This window comes from Erythrolamprus reginae, unplaced genomic scaffold, assembly GCF_031021105.1.
Source record: "Erythrolamprus reginae isolate rEryReg1 unplaced genomic scaffold, rEryReg1.hap1 H_3, whole genome shotgun sequence".
In the NCBI taxonomy this organism is placed as follows: Eukaryota; Metazoa; Chordata; class Lepidosauria; order Squamata; family Dipsadidae; genus Erythrolamprus; species Erythrolamprus reginae.
This window is the reverse complement of record NW_027248484.1, coordinates 1,054,340-1,076,363: the sequence shown is the minus strand read 5'-3', so window position 1 is coordinate 1,076,363 and position 22,024 is coordinate 1,054,340. Positions and strand designations below refer to the sequence as shown.

The following is a 22,024-nucleotide window of genomic DNA, read 5'->3' as shown; positions in this document are numbered from 1 at the left end:
AGAAACAATGTCTCCGACCAGGAAGGACGTCTTCGTGACGTCAAAGCACCGCCCATGGAATTCCCTGTTGGGATTCCCCACCTCCGTTTCAGCCTCCAGATCAGCTGAAAACGACGACGCCGATCGCAAAAATGGCACTCCGCCGGGCGGTGCCGCCCGGCTGTAACCTTCTGAAACAGCCGGGCACTTCTTGGCAGCCTCCGGAACCCGAACCTGAACCTGAACTTTCAGAAGGTGACAGGCGGGCAGCAGCGCTTCTCAGCAGCCTCCCGAAACCGAAACCGAAACCAAAAAGTTCGGCAAAAGTTCGGGTTTGGGTTCGGGTTCGGGAGAATGCCGAGAAGCCCCCCGGCTGTTTCAAAAGGTGACAGCCGGGCGGCGGCGCCAAGCAGAGCGCCATTTTGCGATCTGCGGTGGGTTCGTAAATCGAAAAAAGTTCATAAGAAGAGGCAAAAAAATTCCAAACCCCGGGTTCGTATCTCGAAATGTTCATATCACGAGCAGTGTTCCCTCTAATTTTTTTGGGGGGGTGGTGGAAAAGTATAGTGTCTGAGCGTTTCCCTCTCACTCTTTCCCTCTCGGCTTCTGGGCAGGTTTGAAAAACTCTGAGTTGATGATGATTTTTAAGTGAGCCATTGCTCACTGCTCAGCTTAGAGGGAACTATGATCACGAGGGGTTCGTATCACGAGGTACCACTATATAAGATGCACTTTTTTCCTCCCTAAAAGAGGCTGATAATTTGGGTGTGTCTTATACTCTAAGTGTAGCTTTCCACCCCCTTTTTTCAGTCCTACCTATCTGTTAATGGTCTTCCTAGCTCTTACCTTGCAGGCCCTTTCATTGTTACTCTCTGCGAAAAATGTTTTCCATACAGGGTTTTTTCCATTGTTTCTTTCCAGGTGCTAACAATGTTCCCAGCTCTTACTGGCTTGCCAGCTCTTTCATTGTTACTCTCTCCGCATAAAGTTTTTTTTAAAGCCCTAGTCATCTTGACCTTCTAAGGTTTGCAATCTTAACTGGTACCCAACAGTAAGTTAACCATTTAAGCGACGGCAACGAGGAGAAGGCCATGTCATTTGATGGGCCAGAGGTTTGATAGGCCTGAAGACGTCACGTTTTACCTCTGTGATGATGAAAAAGTCGTCCCCGGGCTCCCCCTGGACCACAATTTTCTCTCCATCCTCAAACTGGACCGTCTCTAGTGCATCGGCCACCGTCAGCCGCTCCCACTTGTCCAGTGATCCTACGAGAGGAAAGAGCACCGGGACAGTTAAAATTTGGGCTTGCTCCTTCAGCCCACTTGTCTCTGGTCACCCACAGACCCTTGGGCACTCATTCTGCCTTATTCAATGCTTCAACGCCGGTGGCTGTGGAATATGAACCCTGGAGTCCAGCAATGATGGAAGCCATGTTTCAAGATTACTACAACTGCTTCTCTACACCAGTGTTTCCCAACCTTGGCAACTTGAAGATATCTGGACTTCAACTCCCAGAATTCCCCAGCCAGCATTCACTCTACACTATCACACAGAGGTAGTCCTCGTCTTACGACCACCAATGATGAGCACAGGATTTCTGTCGCAAAGCGAGACAGTTGTCAAGTAGGTTTTGCCCAGTTTTACAACTTTTCTCACCATGCCTATTAATGGAATCCCTGTAGTTATTAACTTAGGGACACATTTGTTCAGTGAATCTGCCTTCCTCGTTGACTTTGCTTGCCCAGAAGGTCACAAAAGTATAAATATGAGTCAGGGGGCCAAGATCACGTAACCAAGAGTCGCGTTACAACGGTCGTAAGTGTGGAGAATGGTCGTAAGTCGCTTTTTCCCAGTGCCGTTATCACTTAAAATGCTCATTAAACAAGTTGGAAAAATACAATAAAATCTCAACCAAGACCATCGTATTTATTTGTTTGGTTGTTTGTTTGTTTTGTCACGTACGTATTGGTGGTATACAAAAGATATAATAATACAGGGAGTGGACAAAACAATGGAAACACTTGACGTTTTGGCATCATAATGTTTGAACATGTTCAAATCAATCAAAACTTGACATATTTTAATGTTTTTTTTAAAATAATTCTGTTATTTTATATGTTTTTTTAAACTCCCTTTTTTTTTTACAGAAATTTAAGGAAATTGTTTATAACCTTCTAGAAATGGCAGACCTCTCAGACTTTCAAAGAGGCCAAATGGCAGGCGCTAGTGTAACAGAAAGGGCACGAATGTTTGGCGTTTCAAGAGGCAATGTCTCAAAAGTCATGACTGCTTTTCAAAGAGAAGGGAAAACGTCCTCAGCCAAGCACAGGTCTGGTCGAAAGTCGAAATCGTCTGAGAGAGACCGTCGGACTCTAAAGCGAATGGTTCGAGCGGATCGCAAGACCACAGCTCCTAAAATCACTGCAGAGCTCAATAGACACGTACAGAACCCAATTTCCACAAAAACTGTTCAAAGGGAGCTTCACAAATCTGGATTCCACGGAAGAGCTGCAAGGTGTTTCCATTTCTTTGTCCACCCCCTGTATTTTTATACATGATACTAGTAAAAGAGAAACATTAGGACAGGGGATGGAAGGCACTTTGGTGCACTTATGCACACCCCTTACTGACCTCTTAGGAATCAGAAGAGGTCAACAGTGGATAGTCTAAGTGGGCAAACCTTTGGAGGTTAGGTGATGATACTACAGAGTCTGGTAGTGAGTTCCATGCATCAACTACTCGGTTACTAAAGTCGTATTTCCTGCAGTCGAGTTTAGAGCGGTTTACTTTAAGTCTGTATCTGTTGTGTGCTTATGTGTTGTTGTGGTTGAAGCTGAAGTAGTCATTGACAGGAAGGACGTTGTAGCAGATGATTTTATGGACTATCATTAGTATACTATAATTAGTATAATTTTAGGTCATAATTAAGGCGATGTAGTTCTAAGCTTTCTAAACCTAGGATTGTAAGTCTAGTAGCGTAGGGTATTCTCTTACGAGTGGAGAAGTGGAGGCTGACCTCTCCCATTACCACTCACCCCAAGGTTTATTGTCCGGTTTATTTATTGCCCATTTGCCCCAGGCTGAATCCCAGTGAAGGAAACAATCCAACACACACACAACAAATGGACAAAGCTACGCACCCAAAATGGAAACCTTGCTCAGGAATTCTTCGTACATTTTCCGTTTCCTCAACGTGCTGCCCTGTTGGGAAAGCAAAGGAGGGGGAAAACAAAGAAGGCGAAGAATTAATGTTACCCTCATCACTGCCAACCCCAGAGGAGATCTTAAGGGTCAAAAGACGTAAAGCAAGGGGGGGAATACTCTACAAAGCGTGGAATAAATGGTACATTTGGCTGGAGAAAATACAACATACAACTCCATCATAATCCTCTTACCCTTCACCCAAACAACTATCCCACGAACTTATAAAATAACATTATGAGTCATTGATAAAAGGGTGAACAAATTCAAAATGACAAAATTTAAACTCTAACTCAAGTTTAGAAACTCAAAACCTTCATCTATACTGATAGTAAAGAACTTAAAAGCTGTAGAGTAATCGGGTCAATGGATAAGTTTGCACTACTTACGACATCTGATAAATTTATAGATATTAATTTTTCTCTTCTTTCTTTTCTTTTATTTTTAAATTTTCCTCTTCTCTTTCCTTTCCCTTTTTCATTCCTTCTCTTTCTCTTTCTTTAGCTTTATCTCCTTTTTTATTTCTAGGTTCTATCATATCTCAAGACCTAAAATGGTCACCTAACATCAAAAACATCATTAAAAAAGCACAACAAAGAAGGTTCTTTCTGCGCCAGCTCAGGAAGCTCAAACTGCCCAAGGAGCTGCTGATCCAGTTCTACAGAGGAATCATTGAGTCTGTCATCTGCACCTCTATAACTGTCTGGTTTGGTGCTGCAACCCAACAGGACCGACACAGACTTCAGAGGAGAATCAGAACTGCAGAAAAAACAATTGCTGCCAACCTGCCTTCCATTGAGAACCTGTATACTGCACGAGTCAAAAAGAGGGCGGGTAAAATATTTACTGACCCCTCACATCCTGGACACAAATTGTTTCAACTCCTACCCTCAAAACGTCGCTACAGAGCACTGCACACCAAGACAACTAGACACAAGAACAGTTTTTTCCTGAACGCCATCACTCTACTAAACAAATAATTCCCTCAACACTGTCAGACTTTTTACTAAATCTGCACTTCTATTCTACTAGTTTTTCTCATCATTCCTTTCACCCATTTCCTCCCATGTTGACTGCATGACTGTAACTTGTTGCTTATATCCTAAGATTTTTATTAATATTGCTTCTTCATTGCTTATTTGACCCCTATGACAATCATTAAGTGTTGTACCACATGATTCTTGACAAACGTATATTTCATTTTATGTACGTTGAGAGCATATGCACCAAGACAAATTCCTCGTGTGTCCAATCACACTTGGCCAATAAAAATTCTATTCTATTCTATTTTATATATGTAAGAGTGTATTTTGATTTATAACTGCATACTCTAAATCCATGTACATTTGTACCAATATTTGCATAGTCCTTTTGCTTTATGTATCCTCTCCCCTATTTATCTTCAACAAAGATTATATTTTCTTTAAAAAATATATACACTCCAGAACTAAAAAGCACCATCTCCTTGCGCCCACAGAGTTCCCACCAAAAGAAAAACCTCGCCCTTCGTAAATTGCATCGTGTGGTCCTTTTAAGTGGGTGGAAATTAACGTGGAGGGCAAACAGGGCACAATGTTCGGGCAATGGGGAGACCCACACCCTTCCCTTCCCAGCAGCTTCAAAACAAGAGGGCGGAAAAAAAACAACTCAATTATGATCCACATCTCGATGGGCTAATGCGTGTGAAGAATCGATTCAAGCATCTAAAAAGGACCTGGAATTAAGCAGATAATCGGATACTTCCCGGGTTTTTCCCTTGCCAGTTTAACAAGACAAAAAGCAGAGGGGGGGGGGGGAGTTGCCCTTCCCAAAGAGCTATGCTTGGCTGCATAGCTAGAGGGATAACAAGCAGGAAGAGGGAGATTGTGATCCCGCTATATAGAGCGCTGGTGAGACCCCATTTGGAATAATACTGTGTTCAGTTCTGGAGACCTCACCTACAAAAAGATACGGATAAAATTGAACGGGTCCAAAGATGGGCTACAAAAATGGTGGAAGGTCTTAAGCATAAAACTTATCAGGAAAGACTGAATGAACTTAATCTGTATAGTCTGGAGGACAGAAGGGAAAGGGGGGACATGATCGAAACATTTAAATATGTTAAAGGGTTAAATAAGGTTCAGGAGGGAAGTGTTTTTAATAGGAAAGTGAACACAAGAACAAGGGGACACAATCTGAGGTTGGTTGGGGGAAAGATCAGAAGCAATGTGAGAAAATATTATTTGCTAGGAACAAACTTCCAGCCAGCGTAGTTGGTAAATCCACAGTCACTGAATTTAAACATGCCTGGGATAAACATAGATCCATTGTAAGATAAAATACAGGAAATAGTATAAGGGCAGACTAGATGAACCAGAAGATCTTTTTCTGACGTCAATTTTCTATGTTTCTATGTCGACTGCTGGGGCCTAGAGGCAGAGCCTTCTCTGTGACAGCCCCAGCCGTCTGAAACGAACTCCCTCTGGACATTTAAATACATTAAAGGGTTAAATAAGGTCCAGGAGGAAAGTGAACACAAGAACAAGGGGTCACAATTTGAGGTGAGTTGGGGGAAAGATCAGAAGCAACGTGAGAAAATATTATTTTACTGAAAGAGTAGCAGATGCTTGGAACAAACTTCCAGCAGACGTGGTTGGTAAATCCACAGTCACTGAATTTCAACATGCCTGGGATAAACATAGATCCACCTTAAGGTAAAATCTACAGATTCTACAGAGAGGGGTGGCATAGAAATCCAATAAATAATAATAAAATAATAATAATAAATACAGGAAATAGTATAAGGGCAGACTAGATGGAGCAGGAGGTCTTTTTCTGCTGTCAATCTTCTAGGTTTCTATGTTTTTAAGAGAGAAAAAGGGGGCCATTTTCTCCTCGGAGGGGGCTAGTGCAATTTTAGGAAAGGAGGAAGAATGAGACAGAAACATAGAAACCTGAACCCTATTTAACCCTTGAACATTGGTCAGAGGAGAAAGGCATTTATTGGACCCACGTGTATCCTTCCTTTTCCTAAATTCTTTCTTGATGTCCACTGCCGCTGAAATCCAGGTGTTTGTTTCCCTTCCAAAATGCAAGGGAAACTTTGACCTTGTTGGGGGTGGGCAGGTGGGCCACAATTTCCAGAGACCCTATAACGACCGGACATTCGTCCACAGCAGACAGCTCAGGATAGAAAACTGGACAGCCTCCCACACCATTCCGGTCTGGGAAGTTTCTCGTGGCCAGCAGATGCTGACAGCTGGAGGAAGAGAGGCAGGTGGTTGCCCCACATCCACCAGGTGCAACGGGGCGACTGGTGGGGATTTGGGGGGAGGTGAAGAGCCGATGCAGAGGTTGCATCCTGTCTTCCAAACATCTGTGGGTTGCCCAAAGATTTGAAGAAGACATCATCACAGAGCAGAGGGACTCATCAACCCACAGAGGTAATTAAAACCAGAGTTAGGTTAGGATTCGGTGAGGAGGGAGGGAGGGAGGGAGGGAGGGAGGGAGGGAGGGAGGGAGGGAGGGAGGGAGGGAGGGGCACAGGGCGAAAAAGTCCCGGATATCAAACTAAACGGGTTTCTCAAAGTTGTAAATCTTCCCGTTGCTTCTTAGCAAATGCCAACACAGAATTGCCAATATGGCCCAGGGACTCTTTAGGAAACTCCCAAGTTCTGTTTTTTCTTCTCTTCTCTTCTCTTCTCTTTTCTTCTCTTCTTTCTTTCTTTCTCTTTCTCTTCCTTCCTTTTCTTTCTTGCTCTTCCTTCCTTTTTCTTTCTTTCTCTTTCTTTCTCTCTCTCTCTCTTTCTTTCTTTCTTTCTTCCATTCTCTTTTTTCTTCCTTCCTTCCTTTTTCTTTCTCTCTCTCTCTTTTGTTCTCTTCCCTCCTTCTCTGTCTCTCTCTTTTCTTTTTCTCTCTCTCTTTCCTTCTTTCTCTTCCTTCCTTCTTTCTCTCTCTCTTCCTTCCTTTCTTTCTTCCTTCCTTTTTCTTTCTTTCTCTCTCTTTCTTGCTTTTTCTTTCTTTCTTCCTTTCTCTTTTTTCTTCCTTCCTTTTTCCCTCTCTGTCTCTCTCCTTTCTTTCTCTCTCTCTCTTTCCATCTTTCTCTTCCTTCCTTCCTTCTTTCTCTCTCTCTTTCTTCCTTCCTTTTTCTTTCTTTCTCTCTCTTTCTCGCTTTTTCTTTCTTCCTTTCTCTTTTTTCTTCCTTCCTTCCTTCCTTCTTTCTTTCTTTCACCAGCCATATAAAGGGAAATAAAAGCAGTCAATTCGGTTGGAGCCAGGTTGCAGTACGAAGGGAGAAATGTCATGCCAAAGGTAAATAAGAGGCCGATGGAGTGGAGGGACTGATCCCCTTCCAAAAGCTGTTATATATTACCGTCTCTGATCCCAAGACAACTCCATTAAATCACATGCTAAGGTTCGCTCGGGGCGATCCTGCTCCAGATTGTACATGTGTCTCTGATGGAAGCCGTACACAGAAGGGAACAAATTTTGCAGTCCCCCCACCCCACCCATAAACACACATACAAACAGCCCAAGGTCACCCACAGCAGTTTTTTCCTAGTTACCGTATATGCATCAATACATATGTAGTACCTTGGGAATATATCAATAGTATATACTGTACATTTCCAAATTAATCAGAGTTCAACAACCTTTTTTTACACCAAGTCTTGCTGTTACTAATCAGTCTCTCTTTCTCTCTCTTCCCACTCCCTCCTCTCCATCTCCTTCTCCATTATTATTATTATTATTATTATTATTATTATTATTATTATTATTATTATTATGTCAATACAACACAGCAAACGAGATCACTATGCTGGATTTTGTATTTCATCAGCAGTCGGGCGCTTCCCAAGCACCTAGCACTGCGTGATGTAGCGGCGAATTATGTTTGCCGATCCCAGTAAAGCGGCCTTTTGCAATTGACAGATAGAGATGTTGTCAATTCCGATGGTTTTCAAATGTCCGCTGAGATCCTTTGGCACTGTGCCCAGCGTGCCCAGGACCACTGGGACCACTTTCACTGGCTTATGCCAGAGTCGTTGCAGCTCGATTTTTAGATCTTCGTATTTCACTAATTTCTCTAGCTGCTTCTCCTCAATTCTTCTGTCTCCTGGGATTGCGATGTCGATGATCCATACTTTCTTTTCCTCCACAATCAGGATGTCTGGTGTGTTGTGCTTCAGAATTCGGTCAGTCTGAAGTCTGAAGTCCCACAGTAGTTTTGCTTGCTCATTTTCGACCACTTTTTCGGGCTTATGATCCCACCAGTTCTTTGTCACTGGTAAATGGTAGTTCCGGCACAAGTTCCAGTGGATCATCTGTGCCACAGCATCGTGTCTATGCTTGTAGTCAGTCTGTGCGATCTTTTTGCAGCAGCTGAGTATGTGATCAATTGTTTCATCTGTTTCTTTGCAGAGTCTGCACTTTGGATGTCTGTTGATTTTTCAATTCTGGCTCATTATCATTATCATTATCTATTTATTTATTCATTCATTCATTCATTCATTTATTTATTTATTTATTGGATTTGTATGCCGCCCATCTCCGTAGACTCGGGGCGGCTAACAACAATGATAAAAACAGCATGTAACAATCCAATAATAAAAAACAACTAAAACCCCTATTATAAAACCAAACATACACACAAACATACCATGCATAACTTGTAATGGCCTAGGGGAAAGGAATATCTCAACTCCCCCATGCCTGGCAGTATAAGTGAGTCTTGAGTAGTTTACGAAAGACAGGGAGGGTGGGGGCACTTCTAATCTCCGGGGGGAGTTGGTTCCAGAGGGCCGGGGCCACCACAGAGAAGGCTCTTCCCCTGGGGCCTGCCAAACGACATTGTTTAGTCGACGGGACTCGGAGAAGGCCAACTCTGTGGGACCTTATCGGTCGCTGGGATTCGTGTGGTAGCAGGTGGTTCCAGAGGTACTCTGGTCCCATGCCATGTAGGGCTTTAAAGGTCATGACCAACACTTTGAATTGTGATCAGAAACTGATCGGCAACCAATGCCGATAATTATCATTATCATTATCATCATTATTATTTAATCATGGTAGCCTGGTTCCGTTGTGCACCCTTCTCCCTAAATCTGGAGAACCTCAACTGAAAAGTATGCAGCCTGTGAAAAAACCTACAAAACAGCTGGATCTCTCCTTGGGGTTGTGCAACTGCCAAGACGCTTCTTGGATGTGAAGCCAAAATGCCTTCAAAGAAAAACCAGAAAGTCCAGTTGCCTCTTGGAAAAAAGCACCTTTGGGACAACCATGACCTGGATGATAAAAGGTTTCTCCACAGACATGCCAAGACGTCCCACCAATCCACCCAGGGGAGGGGGGGAGGGGGGGGAGGATTAAAAGGCAACGTGCCGATCCAGGCCGACATGCCCCTTCCCTCGTCGCAACCCTTCTCATCCAAAACCCTGCACAATACAGTAATACCTCGTCTTACGAACCTAATTGGTTCCGGAAGTAGGTCCGTAAGGCGAAACGTTCGTAAGACAAAACATTGTTTCCCATAGGAAACAATGTAAAAGCGATTAATCCGTGCAAAAAAACATATCCCAAAATGGCGCTCCGCTGGGCGCCGCCGCCTGGCTGTCACCTTTTAAAACAGCCGGGGGGCTTCTCGGTGTTCTCCCGAACCCGAACCCGAATCCAAACTTTTCGGGTTCGGGAGGCCGCCGAGAAGCGCCGCCGCCTGGCTGTCATGTATTGGGATTCCCCACCTCCTTTCTAGCCTCCAGATCGGCCGAAAACGCTGCCGCCGATTGCAAAAACGGCGCTCCGCCGAGCGGCGGCACCCAGCTGTAACCTTCTGAAACAGCTGGGCGCTTCTCGGCGGCCTCCGGAACCTGAACCTGAACTTCCGGGTTCGGCGTTTGGGAGAACACCAAAAGCCTCCCCCCGGCTGTTTCAGAAGGTGACAGCCGGGCGGCGGCGCTTCTTGGCGGCCTCCCGAACCCGAACCCGAAAAGTCCGGGTTCGGGAGAACGCCGAGGAGCCCCCCGGCTGTTTTAAAAAATGACAGCTGGGCAGTGGCGCCCAGCGGAGCACCATTTTGCGATCTGCGGAGGGTTCGTAAGCCGAAAAAAGTTCGTAAGAAGAGGCAAAAAATTTCCGAACCCCGGGTTCGTATCTCGAGATGTTCGTATCACGAGATGTTCGTATCACGAGGGGTTCGTATCACGAGATGTTCGTATCACGAGGGGTTCGTATCACGAGGGGTTCGTATCACGAGGGGCTCGTATCACGAGGGGCTCGTATCACGAGGGGCTCGTATCACGAGGGGCTCGTATCACGAGGGGCTCGTATCACGAGGTACCACTGTATTAGCAGAAGCCGCAAGAGGAGACTTTTAAGATATATGAAATGACAAGTGCAGGAACGAAGCGGGGGAGAGGGAAAGAGTATTCCACTTAGGAAAAAAAAAAAGAAGAAGAAGAAGAAGGAAAAACAATGCCAAGCCAGCTTGGAAAAATAAAAAGATTTACAGGCAGCCGTCGAGTCCAGAATTTGCAACTCGATACAGCACTGAAAAATAAAAAGCGCGAATGCCATTTCAATCAGCCCTTGCGAACGCATCGGCCGAGCCACAGGCCAGGAAAATGACAGCCAAAAGTCGTCCGGTCTTGACCAAGCATCCCACCTGCAGCCTCTCCGTGCACTCCATCTGGTCCTCTCATCGGCAGGACAGTCCCAACCAACCCAACCCAAGAAAAGTTCACGCACGCAGGACATAAAATCCTCTGCTGTGATTTATGGACCGAGTCGCAGGGTGTTTTATTTTTTTAAGGCTCTATTGTTGCTTTGTGAAGCCTCCAAACTGGATGGCCTGGTTAATAAGGATCCAGATTGTTGGGGGCAATATGCTGATTCTGTAAACCGTTTAGAGAAGGCTGTAGAAAGCACTATGAAGTGGTATATGAGTCTAAATGGTATTGCTATTAATGCACTTGGGAAAAAGGAACCCTCAATCTGAGTATTAGAAACATAGAAACATAGAAGATTGACGGCAGAAAAGACCTCATGGTCCATCTAGTCTGCCCTTATACTATTTCCTGTATTTTATCTTACGATGGATATATGTTTATCCCAAGCATGTTTAAATTCAGTTACTGTGGATTTACCAACCACGTGTGCTGGAAGTTTGTTCCAAGGATCTACTACTCTTTCAGTAAAATAATATTTTCTCATGTTGCTTTTGATCTTTCCCCCAACTAACTTCAGATTGTGTCCCCTTGTTCTTGTGTTCACTTTCCTATTAAAAACACTTCCCTCCTGGACCTTATTTAACCCTTTGACATATATAAATGTTTCGATCATGTCCCCCCTTTTCCTTCTGTCCTCCAGACTATACAGATTGAGTTCATGAAGTCTTTCCTGATACGTTTTATGCTTAAGACCTTCCACCATTCTTGTAGCCCGTCTTTGGACCCGTTCAATTTTGTCAATATCTTTTTGTAGGTGAGGTCTCCAGAACTGAACACAGTATTCCAAATGGGGTCTCACCAGCGCTCTATATAACGGGATCACAATCTCCCTCTTCCTGCTTGTTATACCTCTAGCTATGCAGCCAATTGTGTTAGCAAAAACTTCAGAAGAGAAGGATTTAGGTGTAGTGATTTCTGACAGTCTCAAAATGGGTGAGCAGTGCGGTCAGGCGGTAGGGAAAGCAAGTAGGATGCTTGGCTGCATAGCTAGAGGTATAACAAGCAGGAAGAGGGAGATTGTGATCCCGCTGTATAGCGCGCTGGTGAGACCCCATTTGGAATAATACTGTGTTCAGTTCTGGAGACCTCACTTACAAAAAGATATGGATAAAATTGAACGGGTGCAAAGATGGGCTACAAGAATGGTGGAAGGTCTTAAGCATCAAACTTATCAGGAAAGACTGAATAAACGCAATCTGTACAGTCTGGAGGACAGAAGGGAAAGGGGGGACATGATCGAAAGATTTCAATATGTTAAAGGGTTAAATAAGGTTCAGGAGGGAAGTGTTTTTAATAGGAAAGTGAACCCAAGAACAAGGGGGCACAATCTGAGGTGAGTTGCGGGAAAGATCAGAAGCAGCGTGAGAAAATATTATTTGACTGAAAAAGTAATAGATGCTTGGAACAAACTTCCAGCAGACGTGGTTGGTGAATCCGCAGAAACTGAATGTAAACATGCCTGGGATAAACATATATCCATCCTAAGGTGAAATACAGGAAATAGTGTAAGGGCAGACTAGATGGACCAGGAGGTCTTTTTCTACCGTCAATCTTCTATGTTTCTTTTGGTTGGTTTTATTTTTATTTTTTGCTTGACAGGGCAAGAGAAGCCAAGGGGGGAGGAAATAAATGTCAGAAGATAGTTCCAGTGGGCAATCATCCCAAAGAGAGAGAAAGACTCATCAACGTCCCTACGGGAGAAATGAATGTGTATGTGTTCCAGGTGGGGAAGGGGACGGTAGACGGCCCAACCAATGCCTTAGCGCGTGGAACTCAGTAAACGGTGCTAATGGGGGAGAATTAATAAATAAACGAGGACAGGAGAGAGGGATATCAGCCCAATTTGGCAACGGGATGCAGCAAAAAATAAAAGAATTGGCGGTCGAAAAGCCTGCAAACCGAGGCCAAAGGGAGTGATGAGTATCTGAATGGTATTCAGGGCTGCTGGCACCAGGAATCTCTCTCTCTCTTTCTCTCTCTCTCTCTCTGTGGCCAATCCAAGATTAAACACCTGTTCATTATCTCCTGCCCCATCCTTTTCATTCGCCTTGCGGGGACAATTAGAGGGAGCCGGCGGGAGGGAGAGCAGGTTCATTCAGCTCGGAGAGGCGGATAAGGGGGGTTGAAATGGCTTCTTTCTCTACACACACACACACACACACACACGCCTAACCCCCCCCACACACACACACACAGTTGCCCTTGAAAATCTCGCCCAGATGTCTTCTTTTGGGGGGAAGGGTGGGGGAGAAGAAAAGAAGGAAGGAAGGAAGGATAGGGAAGAAGGAAAACAGGGAAGGAGGGAGAGAGAGAAGGAAGGAAGGAAAGAGAGGGAGGGAGGAGAGAAGGAAGAAAGAAGAGGGAGGGAGGGAGAGAAGGAAGAAAGGAGAGGGAGGAAGGAAAAGAGGGATGGAGGGAGGGAGAGAAGGAAGGAAGGAGGGAAGGAAAGAAGGGAGGAAGGAGAGGGAGGAAAGAAGGAAGGAAAAGAGGAAGGAGGGAGGGAAAGAAGGAAGGAGGGAGGGAAGGAGGAAGGAGAGGGAGGGAGGGAGAGAAGGAAGGAAGGAGAGGGAAGGAGAGAAGGAAAGAAGGAGAGGGAGGAAGGAAAAGAGGGAAGGAGGGAGGAAAGAAGGAAGGAAAGAAGGAAGGAAAAGAGGAAGGAGAGAGGGAGAGAAGGAAGGAAGGAGAGGGAGGGAGAGAAGGAAGAAAGGAGAGGGAGGAAGGAAAAGAGGGAAGGAGGGAGGGAGAGAAGGAAGGAAGGAGGGAAGGAAATAAGGAATGAGGGAGGAAAGAAGGAAGGAAAAGAGGGAAGGAAGGAGGAAGAGAAGGAAGGAAGGAAATAAGGAAGGAGGGAGGAGAGGGAGGAAGGAAAAGACGGAAGGAGGGAGAGAAGGAAGGAAGGAAGGAGAGGGAAGAAGGAAAAGAGGGAGAAAGGGAGGGATGGAGGGAGAGAAGGAGGGAGGGAAGCAACAACTGTGTCTTGTCCAGCAAAATGACAACCTCCGCAGCCTCCTGACTTTCACCGCTTCCCCCAGTTTCCTCCGCACTCCCACGCTCTGTCCCGCGTGATTATTTCTCCCCCCCTGCAACCCCTTTCGCCACCGGTGCCAGCCAATCTTCTCCCCTTCTCCCCCACCCTTTGGCCATCTGACGCACTTTCCTTCCACGCTCCCTTTCCGTCGTCCCTCCCACTCGTCTCCCAGACGCTGCACCTGTGCGGCTGCCCTCTTCCCTCCGCCCTCCCCAAAAAAGACCTTGAATCCCAGAAAGCAACAAAGGCCGATTGAAGAAGGTCGGCCGGGCTTCAGTTCTGAAAAGAAAACCTCCAAAGGAGATAGTGGCTTCCTTTCATCTCTTTAGAAGATGAACTCTGCAACAAATGTTCACTTTTGCGCTCAACTTAAAAGGCACACACACACACACACACACCAAACGTGAGAAGGAACAAAGGTCCCAAGCTTTCTGACACAACCCAAGAAAAGGATCTTGGTGGTTTGGTGGACAATGAAGATGTCAACCCAGTGCGCAGCAGCAGTAAAAACAAAAAAACCCCAAATTTCATGCTTGGCATGATTAGGAAGGGAATCGAAAATAGGTCTGCAAGTGTTGTGTTGCCTCTGTACAGATCGATGGTGAGACCACACTTGGAGTGCTGTGTACAGTTCTGGTCACCGCACCTCAAGGAGGATATAGTGTTGAAAGTGTTCGGAAACTCCAGATCGTGCAGAATGCAGCTGCGAGAGCAATCATGGGCTTCCCCAAATATGCCCATGTCACACCAACACTCCGCAGTCTGCATTGGTTGCCGATCAGTTTCCGATCACAATTCAAAGTGTTGGTTATGACCTATAAAGCCCTTCATGGCACCGGACCAGATTATCTCAGGGACCGCCTTCTGCTGCACGAATCCCAGCGACCAGTTAGGTCCAACAGAGTGGGTCTTCTCCGGGTCCCATCAACTAAACAATGTTGCTTGGCGGGACCCAGGGGACGAGCCTTCTCTGTGGCGGCCCCGACCCTCTGGAACTAACTCCCCCCAGAGATTAGAGTTGCCCACACCCTCCTCGCCTTTCGTAAGCTGCTTAAAACCCACCTCTGCCGTCAGGCATGGGGGAATTGAGATCCTCTTTCCCCCTAGGCCTTTACAATTCTATGCATGGTATGTTTGTATGTATGTCTGGTTTTTATATTAATGGGTTTTTAATCGTTTTTAGTATTAGATTACTATTGTACACTGTTTTATTATTGCTGTTAGCCGCTCCGAGTCTCCAGAGAGGGCCGGCATACAAATCCAATAAATAAATAAATAAGAATGAATGAATGAATGAATGAATGAATGAATGAAGAAAGAAAGAAAGAAAGAAAGAAAGAAATTTGTTGGGGGTCAAGGGAAAGGGAGAGTTTTGCCTTCTCTTTCTGCTCAAGATCCCCACGGACAATTGGTGGGCCACTGTGGGACACAGAATGCTGGACTCGATGGGCTTTGGCCCGATTCAGCATGGCTCTTCTTAGGTTCTTATACCCAGAGCCCAGAAGGGAAAAAAAGAAAAAAAAATCTATATTTTTCTACTGGTTCTGCAAAGCTGACCATACTCATAGGAGTCCATTACTGCCCCGCACACTGTTGTGTAGGAGGTTGATTAAGTCACACCTACCACCTACTGGGCAAAGAACCTCTTGCTAAAATTTTTGAAACCCAGCCCTGATGCAGAATTTTTGGCAAAAAGTGCAAGAGGATATTAATAGGATGTTAAATATACGATGGATAATTACTAAGGAAATGGCAGTATTAGTTAAAAATAATGCGATGGGAGAATTTAGAGAAATAAAACAAGCAGCGATAGAAAGCGCTCAGGCGGGTCATAGTCTTGGGTTGGAAGGATGTGACAAAATAGACAATGCAAAATTGGTACCGGTACGTGATGGATCACATTCGATTTGAGGTTATGGATTAAAAGGATGAATTTGGTTAATGGAACTGACTTGCGACAATGAATAATTGTTAAAGAAAAAAATGCGGTGCATTACTTTCTGGGCCACCCTCATATTAAGAAGTTCATTGCTTACAACAGTGTTTTTCAACCAGTGTGCCGTGGCACACTAGTGTTCCGTGAGACATGGTCAGGTGTGCCGCGAAGCTCAGAGAGAGAGAGAAAGAAAGCAAGAGTGAGAGAGAGAGAGAGAAAACAAGAGAGGGAGAGAAAGAAAGAAAGAAAGAAAGAGAGAAAGAAAGCAAGAGAGGGAGAGAAAGAAAGCAAGAGAGAGAGAAAGAGAGGGAGGGAAGGCGAGAGAGAGAAAGAGAGCAAAAAGAGGAAGGAAGGAAGAGAGAATGAAAGAGGGATGGAGAGAGAGAGGAAGGAAGGAAGAGAGAGAAAAAGGGAGAGAAATAGAGCGAAGGAGAGGAAGAGAGAGAGAGAATTTTTTTGTCCAAACTTTTTTTAGCCCCCCCCCCCCCTCCCGTTCAGTGTGCCCCATGATTTTGTATATGTAAAAAATGTGCCGTAGCTCAAAAAAGGTTGAAAATCACTGGCTTACAAGTCCTTCTTCGGTCAACACAACTGAGCCTTCAAATCTGACCGCAGTTGTCCCTGACCCCAAAATGAACCTAATTTAATTTCTCCAGAAGAAAGGGAGAATCCAAGGCCTCTCGTGCCCATAAATAGAGTTTTGTCTAATTTTGGGAGATTTTTGTCTTTCATCAATCCACATCGGCGGAGATGCGTTTCATTTTATAAAGACAGATGGCTCAATTCAAGAACTTTCCCCCCACATTAACAAACTGTTTCAACCAAAGTTGAGGAATAGCCTTGGAAGGAGGGCGAGAGAGGGGGGGTGAGTCTGGCTTCCAAGTTTGTTTTTAAACCCACCATCAAGATGCGTCTGTAGCTATCGCGGTCAATCCCCCAGAGTTTGAGGTCCGTCTTTGCTTTGACGGTGGCGGCTCGTGGTGTGCCATAAATGAGGGCCAGTTCTCCGAAGCTGCCTCCTTCCCCAATGCTGGTGACCAATTCTCCGTTCACGTAGACCTTAAGGAAAGAAAGGAAAAAGCACGTTAGCCCTGGAGAGAAGCAAGGGTGGAGAGAACAGAACAGATCCTCCCCAAAACAGTGACTCCTGGTCACTAATTGGACCAGGAGTCGTTGCTCACAGTCACTCATGCCCTCATCACCTCGAGGCTCGACTACTGTAACGCTCTCTACATGGGGCTACCTTTGAAAAGTGTTCGGAAACTTCAGATTGTGCAGAATGCAGCTGCGAGAGCAGTCGTGGGCTTCCCAAGATATGCCCATGTTACACCAACACTCCGCAGTCTGCATTGGTTGCCGATCAGTTTCCGGTCACGATTCAAAGTGTTGGTTATGACCTATAAAGCCCTTCATGGCACCCGACCAGATTATCTCAGGGACCGCCTTCTGCTGCACGAATCCCAGCGACCAGTTAGGTCCCACAGAGTGAGCCTCCTCCGGGTCCCGTCAACTAAACAATGTCGTTTGGCGGGACCCAGGAGAAGAGCCTTCTCTGTGGCGGCCCCGGCCCTTTGGAACCAACTCCCCCCAGAGATTAGAATTGCCCCCACCCTCCTCGCCTTTCGTAAACCGTCAGGCATGGGGGAACTGAGATATTCTTTCTCCTAGGCCTTTACAATTTACGTATGGTATGTCTGTATGTATGTTTGGTTTTTATAATAAGGGTTTTTAACTGTTTTAGTATTGGATTATTATTATATGCTGTTTTATTGCTGTTGTTAGCCCCCCCCCCCAAGTCTGCGGAGAGGGGCAGCATACAAATCCAACAAATAAATAAATAAATAAACAAAAAACAAACAAACAAATAAATAAATAATTTTTTGGTTCACATGTCAAATGGTAAGGAGGTAGCATTGGTTAATCTATGTATACCGAAATTGCAAAAATGATATATTGTACAGTAAGACCTCACCTATCGCGGGTGTTACGTTCCAGACCCGGCCGCGATAGGTGAAATCTGCGATGGGGAATTTATCGACTGATAGTACTTATTTAAGTATTTATATTGTAATTGTTTGGTAAGTTTTCATTGTTTTAAGTGTTTATAAACCCTTCCCACACTCTTACAAAATACATATCACAGTAGTACATATATAACTTAAAACTAATAAAAAATAATAAAAAACAATAAAGCAACAACATTCTCTTTCTCTCTCATACGTATACGTAATCTCTCTCTCTCTCATATATCCTAAGAAATATTTCTTGAAAACCCGCGATGAAGTGAAGCCGCAGTAGGTGAAGCGCGATATAGCGAGGGACTACTGTAATGTAATTTAAAATTAATGGTATCTTTTTTTCTGTACACGTGATTGGAGAAGAAAAAGAAAAAAAATACCCAAAAATAAAATCTAGGTTTCTACACACACTCACATGCCAGGTTTTTCCGTTTCCCTTTAAAAGTTCCTTCGTTTCTTGCACTCTCGTTGGAAGGAAAGGAAGGAACCCTTTTATTGGAAGGCGGCCTTGATTTAAAGTCTGGTTTCAAAATAAATTTAATTTTTAAAAAAACATCAGTGGGACCACCCTGGAAAGTCCAGGGCTTGTAGGCGGAATGAGGACATTTAAGGGAGAAAGAAGAGAAATCACAGATGATAACAAGGGAAAACAACTGCAGGACTGTTGCCAACGAAAACCCAACTTAGGAAAAATATCAAAAATCAAAAGAGAGTGAAGAATTTTTTTTCAAGGGGTTTGTTGGTTGCCTGCAAGGTTCCAATCTTTGCTGGTTCTCTCTCTCCTCTTAGAAATGGCTCACCTTCTCCGGGACCAAATGTCCTTAAATCTTACACTCCCCACGTGGGCTGGACTACAACTCCCATCCTTCCCATTGCCAGGCAAGCAGGGGATTAGGGCAGCTGTAGCTCGGCTGTCGCAGGAGGTCCATCTAGAGAAGCCGGCCAACAAAAGGCCACCAGGAGGACATGCGATTATCCTCCTGTCTGTGAATTGGAGTGCTTGCTTCCCAGATGGAAATGCCCACTTTGGAGTCTCCGGGCCACCAAACAGGGGGAAAGGTCACCACTACCAAAAAGGCCCCGTGTGCTAGAGAGGAGAACTGCTGAAGGTTTCAACCTCAGCTTTCCACCCAGAATTTTATGAGGATGGGAAAGTACGTTGATGATAAACTGGCCTGTCATTCTGGCCTCTGCTGGCCAGCTGAGTTGCATGAGCTGGCCTCTGGGCAGAAAGGAAAGTGGGAGGGAGGGAAGGAAGGAAGGAAAGAAGGAAGGAAGGAAAAGGGAGGGAGGGAATCATTTCTTTAGCAGAGTGATAGCAGTCTTCCAATACTTGAGGGGCTGCCAGGGAAGGAAGGAAGGAGGGAGGGAAGGAAGGAAGTAAAAGGGAGGGAGGGAAGGGGGAAGGAGGGAAGGGAAGGAGGGTGTGAAGAAGGGAGGGAGGGAGGAAAGAAAGGAAGGAAGGAGAAAGGGAAGGGAAGAAGGAAGGGAGGAAAAGGGAGCGAAGGAGGGTCGGAGGGAGGGAAGGAAAGAAGAAAGGGAAGGGAGGAAGGAAGGAAGTAAAAGGGAGGGAGGGAAGGGGGAAGGAAGGAAGGAAGGGAAGGAGGGTGTGAAGAAGGAAGGGAGGGAGGAAAAAAGGAAGGAAGGAGAAAGGGAAGGGAAGCAGGGAGAAAAAGGGAGGAAAGGAGGGAGGGATGACGGAAAAGGGATGGAGGGCAAGAAGCAAGCAAGCGGAGTGCTTCTATTAACCTCACTTTCACAATGACCTGATGAAAAATCTGCAAAGTATCACAAGAGGATGAAGAAGGAGCTCAGAGTAAAGATTTATGTTCTCCGCGGGGATCTACTTAAGAAAGACCCCAGGAACGATTCCCGAACAGAACTCCCAACCAACCCAGAGTTGAATAGGTCAGCTCAGCCGAGGTATCGGTCCACATCAATCTGCAAACGTGGGTTAGAAAGCCAGCCAATATTCCCTTTTTTTTCCATGGCTGGAGCGGCTGAGCCCTTCTGCACAGTAGCCAAAGACTCCCCCTCCCTCTTCCCTCCTTCCTTCCCCCCCCTCTCTCTCTTTCATGTCTGTTGCAAAGGAATGCAGAGCTGGAGATATACCCAAATATGAAGAGTTATGATTCTGCCAAAGGCCTGCAGCTTTGCAAAGATCAAACACATTCTGGGCTCCTATTGTTTTTCCCATCTTTTTTTTTTGATATGAGTCACGGCCGCCTTCAACAACAGGTCCCACTTAACCTTCCTTCCTTCCTGCGGCTCAGCAACCGTTGCAGGAGTAGCAGAGGCTGTCCTCGGCTTACGGCGATCCGCTTAGCGACCGCCGGAGGTTCGCAAAGTGACTGACAGCCGCTTTCCAAACTTTATGACACATTGCAGCGTCCTTGGAGGGTCACGTTGATTAACATTCGGACACATTGACCGTGTCTCTAACTATTTGCAATGAGGTAGACAGGGGGCAGGGGGTCCTCGGACTTATGACATCGGCGGGGAATTTTCATTGCAAAGCAAAGCGGTTATGGAAATGGAAAGAATGGAAGAAATGATGGAGGAGGAGGAAAGGAGGAGGGGAAAGGAGGAGTATGCGGAAGAGGAAGAAGAGGAGAGAAGGAGAGAAAAGGAGGAAAAGGAGGAGAGGGGAGGAGGAGGGAGAATGAGTGGGAGAAGGAGGGGAAAGGGGGAGTATGTGGAAGAGAAGAGAAGAGAAGAAAAGAAAAGTGAAGAGAAGAGAAGAGAAGAGAGAATTCAGAATAGAATAGAGTGGAGAGGAGAGGAGAGAAGAGAGAATTCAGAATAGAATAGAGTGGAGAGGAGAGGAGAAGAGGAGAGGAGAGAAGAGAAGAGAAGAGAAGAGAAGAGAAGAGAAGAGAAGAGAAGAGAAGAGAAGAGAAGAGAAGAGAAGAGAAGAGAAGAGAAGAGAAGAGAGAATTCAGAATAGAATAGAGTGGAGAGGAGAGGAGAGAAGAGAGAATTCAGAATAGAATAGAGTGGAGAGGAGAGGAGAAGAGGAGAGGAGAGGAGAGAAGAGAAGAGAAGAGAAGAGAAGAGAAGAGAAGAGAAGAGAAGAGAGAATTCAGAATAGAATAGAGTGGAATGGAGAGGAGAGGAGAGGAGGAGGGAAAAGAAGAGGAGGAGGAAGAAAGGAAGGAAAAGGAGAGGAAGAAGGAGGAAAAAGGAAGAGCATGCGAAAGAGGAGAGAAGGAGGGAGGAGAAGGAGGGAAAAGGAGGAAGAAGGGGAGAAAAAGGAAGAAGAGAAGAAAGAAGAAGAGGAAGCTGAAGAGGCAGAAGAAGAAGAAGACGAACAGGAAGAGGAAGTAGAAGGAGGAGGAGAAGGAAAAGGAGAAGCTTTTTCTATTGCTGGAAAGCGTGACTTCTTTCAACTGGGCTGCTAGTCCTCAGTGTTTTGTGCTGCCAAATCTTAAAGCCACAGCAGAGAGGGAGAGGCTGGGGTCTGCATGCCTTCCCCTCTCCAAGTTTCCCAGCCCTGACCCCTCTGTAAGAAATGGAGAGAAAACACCTCCTTCCAAAGCGTTCTTTCGCCGTCTCTAATAAATAAAACAGCTCCCTGATCCATTTGCTTCCTTCTCGAACTCTACTCCGTTGGAACGATTACCCGTTTGATCCTTTCAGCTGTAACAAGACCGGGCTTGTTACGCCTGAGTCAGAAACTCCAAATATGGAATCTGCTTCCAGCAGATAGGCGAGATCTGTTCCGTTCCTGCGGTCATGCGAACGGGCTGCGGTAGCCGGGGAAGCAGGCGGCCTGCCCCAAAAAAAGTGTGGGGTCAAAATAGAAATAGCAGGCTTCCCGTAAAAACAGAACAAAAGAAAACAAAAAAGGTTGAAGCTACCTTTCTCTGCAGCGTGGGCTTGGCGGGGCCGCCTCCAAAGAGGAAATCAAATCAAAATAAAATTCCGAATCCGTCCTTCTAAATATAAACCCACCCCAAGTGGTTATTTTCATTTAAACGAGCCTTGCCGTTGGCTGTTGTTGTTCTTGTTCTTATGCCTTTTTGCTCATATATATTTATATATATATTTGGGGGAAAGATAAAAAGCAACGTGAGAAAATATTATTTTAGTGAAAGAGTAGTAGATCCTTGGAACAAACTTCAGCAGACGTGGTTGGTAAATCCACAGTAACTGAATTTAA

The 22,024-nt window shown here is 45.4% G+C and overlaps 1 protein-coding gene across 1 annotated transcript in view; it reads right to left on the bottom strand.

Annotated features, from left to right (window-relative positions):
* LOC139155570 (cAMP-dependent protein kinase type I-beta regulatory subunit) overlaps positions 1-22,024 on the bottom strand; it is a 90,990-nt gene that overhangs the window by 25,093 nt on the left and 43,873 nt on the right. Inside the window, exons 7-9 of the mRNA XM_070730757.1 lie at positions 16,745-16,903; positions 3,120-3,180; positions 1,123-1,244 (exon numbers count right to left, since the gene is read on the bottom strand). Coding sequence (XP_070586858.1) covers positions 1,123-1,244; positions 3,120-3,180; positions 16,745-16,903 — 342 coding nt within the window. The remainder of the gene's footprint in view (positions 1-1,122; positions 1,245-3,119; positions 3,181-16,744; positions 16,904-22,024) is intronic.